Source organism: Ictalurus punctatus, chromosome 9, assembly GCF_001660625.3.
Source record: "Ictalurus punctatus breed USDA103 chromosome 9, Coco_2.0, whole genome shotgun sequence".
Classification (NCBI taxonomy): Eukaryota; Metazoa; Chordata; class Actinopteri; order Siluriformes; family Ictaluridae; genus Ictalurus; species Ictalurus punctatus.
Genome location: NC_030424.2, coordinates 31351422 through 31364305, shown reverse-complemented (window position 1 = coordinate 31364305; position 12884 = coordinate 31351422). Strand labels below are relative to the sequence as shown.

General features: G+C 44.1%; 1 protein-coding gene across 1 annotated transcript in view; it reads right to left on the bottom strand.

Annotated features, from left to right (window-relative positions):
- tbc1d12a (TBC1 domain family, member 12a) overlaps positions 1-7190 on the bottom strand; it is an 18402-nt gene extending 11212 nt beyond the window's left edge. The window contains exons 1-2 of the mRNA XM_017475723.3: positions 4522-7190; positions 2133-2253 (exon numbers count right to left, since the gene is read on the bottom strand). Coding sequence (XP_017331212.2) covers positions 2133-2253; positions 4522-6842 — 2442 coding nt within the window. The 5' untranslated portion in view covers positions 6843-7190. The remainder of the gene's footprint in view (positions 1-2132; positions 2254-4521) is intronic.
- Between the last annotated feature and the right edge of the window lie 5694 nt (positions 7191-12884).

The window sequence follows — 12884 nt, the reverse complement described above, 5'->3', positions numbered from 1 at the left end:
AGTGTGTTGTGTGTGTTCAGGGTGAAGTGTGTTGTGTGTTCAGGATGAAGTGTGTTGTGTGTTCAGGATGAAGTGTGTTGTGTGTGTTCAGGATGAAGTGTGTTGTGTGTTCAGGATGAAGTGTGTTGTGTGTGTTCAGGGTGAAGTGTGTTGTGTGTTCAGGATGAAGTGCGTTGTGTGTTGTGTGTTCAGGATGAAGTGTGTTGTGTGTTGTGTGTTCAGGATGAAGTGTGTTGTGTGTGTTCAGGATGAAGTGTGTTGTGTGTTCAGGATGAAGTGTGTTGTGTGTTCAGGATGAAGTGTGTTGTGTGTTGTGTGTTCAGGATGAAGTGTGTTGTGTGTTCAGGATGAAGTGTGTTGTGTGTTGTGTGTTCAGGATGAAGTGTGTTGTGTGTTCAGGATGAAGTGTGTTGTGTGTTGTGTGTTCAGGATGAAGTGTGTTGTGTGTTCAGGATGAAGTGTGTTGTGTGTTCAGGATGAAGTGTGTTGTGTGTTGTGTGTGTTCAGGGTGAAGTGTGTTGTGTGTTCAGGATGAAGTGTGTTGTGTGTTCAGGATGAAGTGTGTTGTGTGTTGTGTGTGTTCAGGGTGAAGTGTGTTGTGTGTTCAGGGTGAAGTGTGTTGTGTGTTCAGGGTGAAGTGTGTTGTGTGTTCAGGATGAAGTGTGTTGTGTGTTCAGGGTGAAGTGTGTTGTGTGTTGTGTGTTCAGGGTGAAGTGTGTTGTGTGTTCAGGATGAAGTGTGTTGTGTGTTCAGGATGAAGTGTGTTGTGTGTTGAGGATGAAGTGTGTTGTGTGTTGTGTGTTCAGGGTGAAGTGTGTTGTGTTCAGGGTGAAGTGTGTTGTGTGTTGTGTGTGTTGAGGATGAAGTGTGTTGTGTGTTCAGGGTGAAGTGTGTTGTGTGTTCAGGGTGAAGTGTGTTGTGTGTTCAGGGTGAAGTGTGTTGTGTGTTGTGTGTTCAGGGTGAAGTGTGTTGTGTTCAGGGTGAAGTGTGTTGTGTGTTCAGGGTGAAGTGTGTTGTGTGTTCAGGGTGAAGTGTGTTGTGTATTCAGGGTGAAGTGTGTTGTGTGTTGTGTGTTCAGGGTGAAGTGTGTTGTGTGTTCAGGGTGAAGTGTGTTGTGTGTTGTGTGTGTTGAGGATGAAGTGTGTTGTGTGTTGTGTTCAGGACACTCCTGAGGTGAATCAGGTGTGTGAACACCACCGCGCTCCATCACGTCAGAAGTGCAGGGTGTTCAGTGTGTTATTGGGTTTGGGGTGTGGTCACGTGCTGCGGCCGAACACCTCAGCTATCAGAAACGGATTTACAGCACAATAATGAAGTGTTTGATGTCTGTGTCATGACACTAATGACATCTCTATCCTCATCAACGCAAGCGTCCGAGTGCAAGAGAACCGCGCTACAGAAGAGCAGGAACGCGATCGAGACCTGATACGCCTCCAGATTTAATATGCAGAATACAGTTATAATAAACACTTCAATACGCTCATGTCCTCGAGTGCTTCATAAACACCCTCATTATGTGCATGTGCGCGTGTGTGTGTGTGTGTGTGTGTGTGTGTGTGTGTGTGTGTGTGTGTGTGCGCGCGTGTGGGGAATACAGAGAGACACCTGTGGATTGCGTGGGGTGAATCATAAGCAAAATGGATTACAGAAGCTCAAAGCTACTCTCTGTCCACACACACACACACACACACACACACACACACACACAGACACACAGACAGAACAGAGGGAGAAGCCAACAGCTATAGAAAAGGCATCTGCAACAGCTCTAAACGGCTCTGCGCTGGGTGGAAGGATCTCTCAGGCAGATCCTTCAAGGTATCATGGAGGAGTTTCTGAAACTCAGCAACTCCCAACTGGGGTTCCACAGGGCTCGGTTCTGGGTCCACTGCTCTTTTCTCTTTATACTACATCTCTGGGGCCTGTGATTGAGTCTCATTGCTGTGCTGATGACATTCAGCCCTATTCTTCCTTCCAGCCTGATGATCCATCCATCTCAGCCCGGATCTCTGCCTGCCTGTCTGACATCTCAAACTGCACGAGGGAACACCACCTTAACTTCAACTTGACAAATGACGTCATCCTGTCATCCCTCTCCGCGCCAGCGAGCTCGGGTCCCCGCTCTTCCTTACCTGCTGTGGGATTCTGGAGTCTTTTGTGTCGTTTTCCTTGGGAGAAATTTTCCCGAATAATCTCCATCCTGAAGCAGGTGCCGTGGCCTTCGTCTCTCTGGGCTTCCAGGAGAACAGACTTCTGTAGAGACAGAAACAAGGAACAGGAACTCCTGAACACTTCCCTGACACACCGGCGCGCTCGTTCAAACACCTTACTGGTTCTGCATCTATCACCTTACATAGTTTAACAAAAACAGCAGCGTGAGATCAATTCACATGCCACATATCGCCACGGTTACAGCAACATCTCTGATTGGTGGAAAGAAGACTACAGTGCCTTGCAAAAGTATTCACCCCCCGGAACTTTTCCTATTTTGTTGCTTCACAACCTTGAATTTAAGTGGATTTTTTGGGAATCCAAGTGGCGGGGTTCCGCTGCTGTTCAGCAGTCTTTAAGTCATTCCACAGATTCTCAGTTGGATTGAGGTCTGGGTTTTCACTAGGCCATTCCAAGACGTTTAACCGTTTCCCCTTAAACCACTCGAGTGTCGCTTTGGCAGTACACTTAGAGTCATTGCCCTGCTGGAAGGTGAACCTCTGCCCCAGTCTCAAACCTCTGGAAGACTGAAACAGGTTTCCCTCAAGAATTTCCCTTTATTTAGCGCCGTCCATCTTTCCTTCAATTCTGGAAATCTTTTTTTAAAAATGGATTTAATGATGCTCCGTGGAATGTTCAATCAAAGTTTCTGATTTTTTGTTCTATAACCCAACCCTGATGTGTACTTCTCCACAACTTTGGAGCTCTCCTTGGTCTTCATGGTGCTGCTTGCTCTGTGATGTTGCAGACCTTGGTGCCTTTCAGAACAGGTGTATGTATATATACTGAGATCATGTGACACTTAGATTGCACACAGGTGGACTATACTGAAGGAATTGTGTGATTTCTGAAGGTAACTGGTTGCACCAGATCTTATTTAGGGCCTTCATAAAATTAAGTAATTTTTTTCACTTCACCAGTTTGGATTTTTTTGTGTATGTCCAATACATGAAATCCAAATAAAATTCCACTGAAATTCCAGGTTGTAACGTCACAAACAGCTGATCTAATCTGCACACGCTAAACAGCACAAAACCAGTTCCGCTAAAGACCTATGCAGGAAGTATACACACTCACACACGCACTCACACACGCACTCACACACGCACTCACACACGCACTCACACACGCACTCACACACGCACTCACACACGCACTCACACACGCACTCACACACGCACTCACACACGCACTCACACACGCACTCCCACACGCACTCCCACACGCACTCCCACACGCACTCCCACACGCACTCCCACACGCACTCCCACACACACTCCCACACACACTCCCACACACCTGAGAGTCGAAATGCAAACCAGGAAGTAAATGGGAAAGTTATACACAAATCCCTACAGGAAGTGAAGAAGGCTGTGATTATCTCCAGAAGGAATCAGGAGCGTGACCTCGAGTAACCTCTGACTGCCGCTTTAAATGCGCAGCCGTGACAGTAAAATGAATTCACCTGCTTTCTCATTTTCATTTAAATTCCATTTATCATCATAACTATATTAACCTTAAGCATCTAACTAAGGTTACACATCACACACACTTATCATTAATAGTCAAATTTGAATTTTATACATTTATACAAGGTTTTATTACTATTTATTTTACTGTTGCATTTATGTCTTGTTTTTATTCATTATTAATTCTATTTTATTGTTTTTTTATCACTATATTATTTGACTTTTTTTATTTTATTTAACAGAATAGTCACATTAAGTTTTTTATTATTATTATTTTTAAAAAAATATATATATACACTTTTAAAAACTTTTGATATTTACATTTTTTTATATTACTTTTCCATTCGTGTCTTGATGATCATATTATTGTTTATTTCACGCCTTATTTTTATTGCTAGAATATTTTACTTTTAATATTAGTGCTGCATAAAGATCCTGATTTTATTAGAATTAATGATGAATTTTTATAAATATTTATAATGAATTTTTTTAAATATATAATATAGTTTCACTTGTGTGACTATATCATTATTATCGTTCTCATTGTGTATTTATATCATTTTTAGTTCTGCCACATGATTTAGCCTTAAACTTGTATTTCTGTAATAATATTTTAATTGTCTGAAAATTTTTATTTTAAAATTAACGTCGGCCCGTTAACTAAAACCCGGCACGTAACGACTGGAAACACAGCAATGTTTTTTTATTTAAGGAACCGAATATTTAAGGTTTCAGTCACTGACTATATCGTGGTTTTTTCCCTCCACTGAAGCTACAAGACTAAAGGTTTATATGCGTTATATCTGATTGGCGATTTAATCGTCGCGCCATTCGTTTGTACCTCGTTAGGAAATCGGCGAAACTGTGCCTCTTGTTCGCCGTCCGCTCGGCTGATGGTTCAGGATCGACGCCCTCCTGAAGTTTATCAGGAGCACTCTGTCGACGGCCGACCTCCAAGCTGTTCATAATAACGTCCATGTCTCCATCGTCTACGAAATAACCGGCGTTATCGTCGTTCAGGGGGGTGGAGTCACAGCTGAGTGACACCGCCTGCCCGGGATTAGTCCTCAGAGTCCGCGGTCTCGTCACAGCGACACCGTCGCGAAAGTCCACATCGTACTCTGGTCGAGTTTCGATCTCATGGTTGCTCGCGTCTTCATTAACGTTAGCTATAGAAAGCTTTGGGTTGGTTTCTGGTCCAAGATCTGAGATTCTCCTCACTTCCTGTTTCCGCTCTGCGGCGTTCCAAGGTTCCCTGAGGGAATAAATGGGGATGGAGGAGGTTCCCGACATGGTTCTCCGGTTTATAACTAAATATCCGCAATTTCCCACCCTGACACCTTTGTCGAGAGCTTCGTTTGTAAACGTTCCTTCACACTCAATTTTGTCCATCTGTAATTCTCCAGAGTTCACGTCTCCGTTGGGTATTTTCATCTCCAATTCCGTACAGCAGGCACTCGGACGCTTCCCGACACACACCCTTGGACTTGCTTGACAGTATGGATTTTCCCAGATGGCAAACTTGGTTTTCGTCGCATCATTTCCCAGCTGGGAATTCCCAGAAACCTGATCCTGAGGTAACACTCCATCCACAAGTGGCACTGTGTCGATGGGTCCAGCTGCTACTTGGCTCACACCAGTTTCCCTCATGCTCACGGGTTCTCCAGTTACAGTAGCTGCTGTTGTGACATCTAATGGGATCAGGCTGCCAACAATTCCAGCTACAAATGGGCCAGGATGGGTTCTCTTGGTATCTGCTGTTTCTCCAGATGTGGTTAGATTGGCATGATTTCCTCCAATACTCACGGTTTCTCCAGCTACACTCAAACTGGTGTTGTTTTCACAGGTTCCTAACATGTCTTCTGCTGTAACAATTGGGCCGGCACTGGTTCTCCTTGTACCTGCTGTTTCTCTACATGTGGACAAACTAGCACTGGTTCCTCCAATATCCACCATTTCATTAGCTACCCTTGGGCTAGCGTTGGTTTCCCGAGTCTGTGAGGTTTCTTCTTCAACAACCGAGCTGACCTGGGTACACCTGGTACCATCTCTTTCCCCAGACGCTGTCAAATCGCCAGTGGTTCCTCCAATATCCATCATTTCTCCAGCTACAATCAGGCGAATACAGGTTCTCGAGTTGTTGATCGTTTCTTCACATGTACTCATGTTGGCACAAGGTCCAGATGTGGTAGGAATAGCATCGGTTCCTCTAATACTTACTGTTGTTCGAGCTACAGCATTGGATCCCCTGGTGCCTGATGTTTCTACTAAAGCATCTGGGCTGACACGGGTCCATCGGGTTGCCATTATTTCTCCAGATGTTGCCTGATTACCATGAAATTCCCAAATATCTTCATCTCCTCCATCCGACGTGTACGTGGTTCTAGACGCAGTCGGATTGCCGTTAGTTTCAGCAACGCTAGCTGCTTCTCCAGTTACAGCCCAGCTTATGTTGGTTCCTCTAGCACCTGATGTTTCTTCAGATGTGGTCTGATTGCCACTGGATTCTCCAATCACAAGTGTACTGGCATGGAATTCCCAAACATCTGATGTGTTTACGTGTCCAGATGCAGTCGGACGACCGTCGCTTCCATGACCGCTCACTGTTTCACCAGATATAAACCAGCTGGAGCGGGTTCCTCTAGTATCTGATGTTTCTCCAGATGTGATCAGACTGCCAATGTTTCCCCCAACACCTGCTGTTCCTTCACTTACGACTGGGCTGGCATGGAATCCACAAAAATCCACTTCTCCATTTACTGAGTTTATGAGTCCCGACGCCGTCAGGTGAGCACCGGAACAATCAAGAGTTCTGTTTGGATTCAAGTCGGGATTGATTTCTCCAAAACATCCCGTTTCTCCATCTGGGGTCCCGATGTGTCCAGATGTGTCTGGTTTCAAGTCTCCATCCTTTGGTTCCAGATTCAGTTCAATCACACCATCAGGTTCTGGAAACCCATTTATCTCCTCAGAAGTGACCCGGTTTTCTCCAGAGTTCACAGTATATTTTGGACCTGCAATAAACACACTGTTCCTGTGAACACACCCAGTCTGGTCCAAAGGTTGGTGTGTGTGTGTTTTACATCCTTCAGCTCGGTTTTCATTGACATCCACGGCGAAAGACAGGACGAACTCGGTACCGTCCTCTCGGTCCATCTCCATCACGGTCCGAACCCGGAAGTGCAAATATAAAACATTAGCTTCGCCTCTCTCCGACTGCGAGGATTAAACCGGTTTATTTCTCTATTTCCACACCGGGATATCATTTTATATCCATATACACACACATACGGAAACCTTTCAATGAAACCGTTCACTAATTATCTGGTCCATATCGCGAAAACGGAAATATTCGGTGTGACCCGAAACCATCGCTGATAGTCGGTACTAGCCGGCGCTACATCGAAGCCGAGGTGAGCTTCGGTCCACCGCACGCGCAACCACAGACGCCATTTTGAATGGAACGACGCCGGCGGCTGGGTTTAAAACGGCATCCTTACTCCCTACAAACGTGCACTACCCAGGGGGAAAATGAACGCCGCTCTCCGCCCTACGCAGTGCATGTTATATCCAATACTGCTCCATTACGGACTCAGCCCAGTTGGCGTTCTCAACATTGAGGACATTAGAAGGATTAAAGCGACATCTACTGGTTAGAGAGAGTAATTACATTAATATATTTCATTAATAATCAATAATAAACAATCCTAATCAATACTCCATGGACAAACACATTCTAACTACAATTCGTATTATTTTATTATTCCTCCTATTTGTTATAATGGTTCTATAAATCACGTTTGTAAAAATTAAAAAAGTGGTATTTAATATTTAATTAAATCATATAAAAAAAACCCTCATACCCCAGAAATTTTAAAATCCAATTATTATAATTAAGTAATATCTATACATAGATTTCAGCAATAATCTATAATGATCAAGACATTAAATATTTACACATGTATTAATTCAATAATACAATAATATAATACATTTATAACACTAAAGTAAAGGTGCTAAAGGTAAAGGGGTATTTAATGTATAACAAAATACAATTAAAATGAACTTGACTTTAAATTAATTTAAATTAAGTTAAATGACCCTGAACTGAGATTTTGGAACTTAAATGAAAAGTAATATATGAACGCGAGTCAAATGAAAACTTTAAAAGTGTGACATGAAGTAGCATCAAATAAAACATTTCATTCTAGAGTAGTTCAGATGTTCTTTCATCACTGGGACACTCGCACTGAGTAAAGCAGAGAATATGTCAACAAAAAGGACACACTTTTGTGCATACATACACAAACACAGGAGATTTGATCATTATGGCCACTGAGTGGCGCTACAACACCATCATCCACACATGACTGATCTGATCCGCCCTACTGCAAGAGATGTTATCAAATGTACAGAAAATAAAAACAGCGCAGCTCAGTGAATATCCTTTATTACACTCAAATTTGATTTGAACTCAGGCCACAAAATAGACATTCAGAACATATACGGAGAGATAAACCCGAGTACGGAGAGATAAACCGGAGAGATAAACCCGAGTACGGAGAGATAAACCCGAGTACGTAGAGATAAACCCGAGTACGGAGAGATAAACTGGAGAGATAAACCCGAGTACGGAGAGATAAACCCGAGTACGGAGAGATAAACCCGAGTACGGAGAGATAAACTGGAGAGATAAACCCGAGTACGGAGAGATAAACCCGAGTACGGAGAGATAAACCCGAGTACGGAGAGATAAACCGGAGAGATAAACCCGAGTACGGAGAGATAAACCCGAGTACGTAGAGATAAACCCGAGTACGGAGAGATAAACTGGAGAGATAAACCCGAGTACGGAGAGATAAACCCGAGTACGGAGAGATAAACCCGAGTACGGAGAGATAAACCCGAGTACGGAGAGATAAACCCGTACGTAGAGATAAACCCGAGTACGGAGAGATAAACTGGAGAGATAAACCCGAGTACGGAGAGATAAACCCGAGTACGGAGAGATAAACCCGTACGTAGAGTTAAACCCGAGTACGGAGAGATAAACTGGAGAGATAAACCCGAGTACGGAGAGATAAACCCGAGTACGGAGAGATAAACCGGAGAGATAAACCCGAATACGGAGAGATAAACCCGAGTACGGAGAGATAAACCCGTACGTAGAGATAAACCCGAGTACGGAGAGATAAACTGGAGAGATAAACCCGAGTACGGAGAGATAAACCCGAGTACGGAGAGATAAACCGGAGAGATAAACCCGAGTACGGAGAGATAAACCGGAGAGATAAACCCGAGTACGGAGAGATAAACTGAAGAGATAAACCCGAGTACGGAGAGATAAACTGAAGAGATAAACCCGAGTACGGAGAGATAAACCCGAGTACGGAGAGATAAACTGAAGAGATAAACCCGAGTACGGAGAGATAAACCCGAGTACGGAGAGATAAACCCGAGTACGGAGAGATAAACTGGAGAGATAAACCCGAGTACGGAGAGATAAACCCGAGTACGGAGAGATAAACCCAAGTACGGAGAGATAAACCGGAGAGATAAACCCGAATACGGAGAGATAAACCCGAGTACGGAGAGATAAACCCGTACGTAGAGATAAACCCGAGTACGGAGAGATAAACTGGAGAGATAAACCCGAGTACGGAGAGATAAACCCGAGTACGGAGAGATAAACCGGAGAGATAAACCCGAGTACGGAGAGATAAACCTGAGTACGGAGAGATAAACCCAAGTACGGAGAGATAAACCCGAGTACGGAGAGATAAACCCGAGTACGGAGAGATAAACCTGAGTACGGAGAGATAAACTGAAGAGATAAACCCGAGTACGGAGAGATAAACCGGAGAGATAAACCGGAGTACGGAGAGATAGGAACAACATTCATGAAATGTATCAGTCGGGATTTAGACTTCATCATAGCACAGAGACAGCGTTAGTTAAAGTAGTAAACGACCCTCTACTGACCTCTGATCAGGGTTGTGTCTCGCTGCTTGTGTTACTCGACCTTAGTGCAGCTTTTGATACTATAGATCACACTATTCTCCCTGATAGACTAGAAAATGTTGTTGTATTAAGGGAACAGTCCTCTCCTGGCTCAGGTCTTATCTGACCGATCGTTATCAGTTCGTAGATGTAAATGGTGATTTCTCCATGCGTACTGAGGTTACTTTTGGTGTTCCACAGGGTTCTGTTTTAGGCCCACTGCTCTTTACTTTATATACGCTACCTCTAGGTCAAATTATTCATAAGCATGGAATGATCTTCCGCTGTTATGCTGATGATACACAGCTGTGTGTTTCAGCGAAGCCAGAGGACAGACAGCAGCTTAGTAAAGTTGAGGATTGTGTAAAGGACATTAGACGTTGGATGTTAATTAACTTCCTTTTACTTAATTCTGATCAGAAAGAAGAACTTGTACTAGGACGACGTGTGGCTAGAAGAAATCTTTCTGATCACATGGTTACTCTGGATGGTCTTTCTGTGTCATCATGTGCAGCAGTTAAAGACCTTGGAGTGATTATTGACTCCAGTCTGTCATCTGACGCTCATGTAGATAATATTACTAGGATAGCCTTCTTTCATCTCAGAAATATTTCTAAAATAAGAAACATATTGTCACTACATGATGCAGAAATACTAGTTCATGCATTCGTCACCTCTAGACTAGATTACTGTAATGCCGTACTGTCTGGATGTTCCAGTAGGAGCATAAACAAACTCCAGTTAGTCCAGAATGCAGCTGCTAGAGTCCTCACTAGAACCAGAAGATACGACACATCACCCCGATCTTATCCACACTGCATTCACTCCCAGTAAAATCTCGCATTAATTATAAAATACTTTTATTGACCTATAAAGCACTAAACGGTCTCGCGCCACAATATCTAAGCGACCTTTTGGTTTTATATGATCCTCCACGCCTACTTAGATCAAAAGATGCAGGCTATCTGACGGTACCTCGAATAGTGAAGGCTACAGCAGGGGGAAGAGCTTTCTCTTATAGAGCCCCACAGTTATGGAACAGTCTTCCTATTAGTGTTCGGGACTCAGACACAGTCTCAGTGTTTAAGTCTAGGCTTAAAACGTATTTGTTTACTCAAGCCTACCCTGACTAGATTCTGTTCTACTACTTCGCAGTCATAATTATCTTTTTTCTCCCTCTCTCCTTTCGCCGAGCCCCGCACGAATTTATGGAGATACTAGAGATCCAGATCCTTTCTGCCTCTGGATGGAGCTCAAATCTTCTCTAATTCCAGACTGCTGGGACTACGGCTGCTCCTAACGCCATACAGACTTCATATAAATCCATAATGAACTTTTTCACACTATCTGTTGTTCCCCAGATGAGGACGGGTTCCTTCTGAGTCGGGTTCCTCTCAAGGTTTCTTCCTCTTAAAACATCTTAGGGAGTTTTTCCTCTCCACCGTCACCACCGGCTCACTCAGTGGGGATAAATTCACACCTTTAATATCTGTACACCGTGTTGATATTTCTGTAAAGCTGCTTTGAGACAATGTCTATTGTAAAAAGCGCTATACAAATAAAATTGAATTGAATAAACCGGAGAGATAAACCCGAGTACGGAGAGATAAACCAGAGAGATAAACCCGAGTACGCAGAGATAAACCCGAGTACAGAGAGATAAACCCGAGTACGGAGAGATAAACCCGAGAGATAAACCCGAGTACGGAGAGATAAACCCGAGTACGGAGAGATAAACCCGAGTACGGAGAGATAAACCCGAGTACGGAGAGATAAACCGGAGAGATAAACCGGAGAGATAAACCCGAGTATCGAGAGATAAACCGGAGAGATAAACCCGAGTACAGAGAGATAAACCGGAGAGATAAACCGGAGTACGGAGAGATAAACCCGAGTACGGAGAGATAAACCGGAGAGATAAACCCGAGTACGGAGAGATAAACCCGAGTACGGAGAGATAAACCGGAGAGATAAACCAGAGAGATAAACCCGAGTACGGAGAGATAAACCGGAGAGATAAACCCGAGTATCGAGAGATAAACCGGAGAGATAAACCCGAGTACAGAGAGATAAACCAGAGAGATAAACCCGAGTACGGAGAGATAAACCCGAGTACGGAGAGATAAACCCGAGTACGGAGAGATAAACCGGAGAGATAAACCAGAGAGATAAACCCGAGTACGGAGAGATAAACCGGAGAGATAAACCCGAGTATCGAGAGATAAACCAGAGAGATAAACCCGAGTACGGAGAGATAAACCCGAGTACGGAGAGATAAACCGGAGAGATAAACCGGAGTACGGAGAGATAAACCCGAGTACGGAGAGATAAACCCGAGAGATAAACCCGAGTACAGAGAGATAAACCGGAGAGATAAACCCGAGTACGGAGAGATAAACCGGAGAGATAAACCCGAGTACGGAGAGATAAACCCGAGTACGGAGAGATAAACCTGAGTACGGAGAGATAAACCGGAGAGATAAACCCGAGTACGGAGAGATAAACCCGAGTACGGAGAGATAAACCCGAGTACGGAGAGATAAACCCGAGTACGGAGAGATAAACCGGAGAGATAAACCGAGAGATAAACCGGAGTACGGAGAGATAAACCGGAGAGATAAACCGGAGTACGGAGAGATAAACCCGAGTACGGAGAGATAAACCGGAGAGATAAACCCGAGTACGGAGAGATAAACCGGAGAGATAAACCCGAATACGGAGAGATAAACCCGAGTACGGAGAGATAAACCCGAGTACGGAGAGATAAACCGGAGAGATAAACCCGAGTATCGAGAGATAAACCAGAGAGATAAACCCGAGTACGGAGAGATAAACCCGAGTACGGAGAGATAAACCGGAGAGATAAACCGGAGTACGGAGAGATAAACCCGAGTACGGAGAGATAAACCCGAGAGATAAACCCGAGTACAGAGAGATAAACCCGAGTACGGAGAGATAAACCGGAGAGATAAACCCGAGTACGGAGAGATAAACCCGAGTACAGAGAGATAAACCCGAGTACGGAGAGATAAACCTGAGTACGGAGAGATAAACCGGAGAGATAAACCCGAGTACGGAGAGATAAACCGGAGAGATAAACCGGAGAGATAAACCCGAGTACGGAGAGATAAACCGGAGAGATAAACCCGAATACGGAGAGATAAACCCGAGTACAGAGAGATAAACCCGAGTACGGAGAGATAA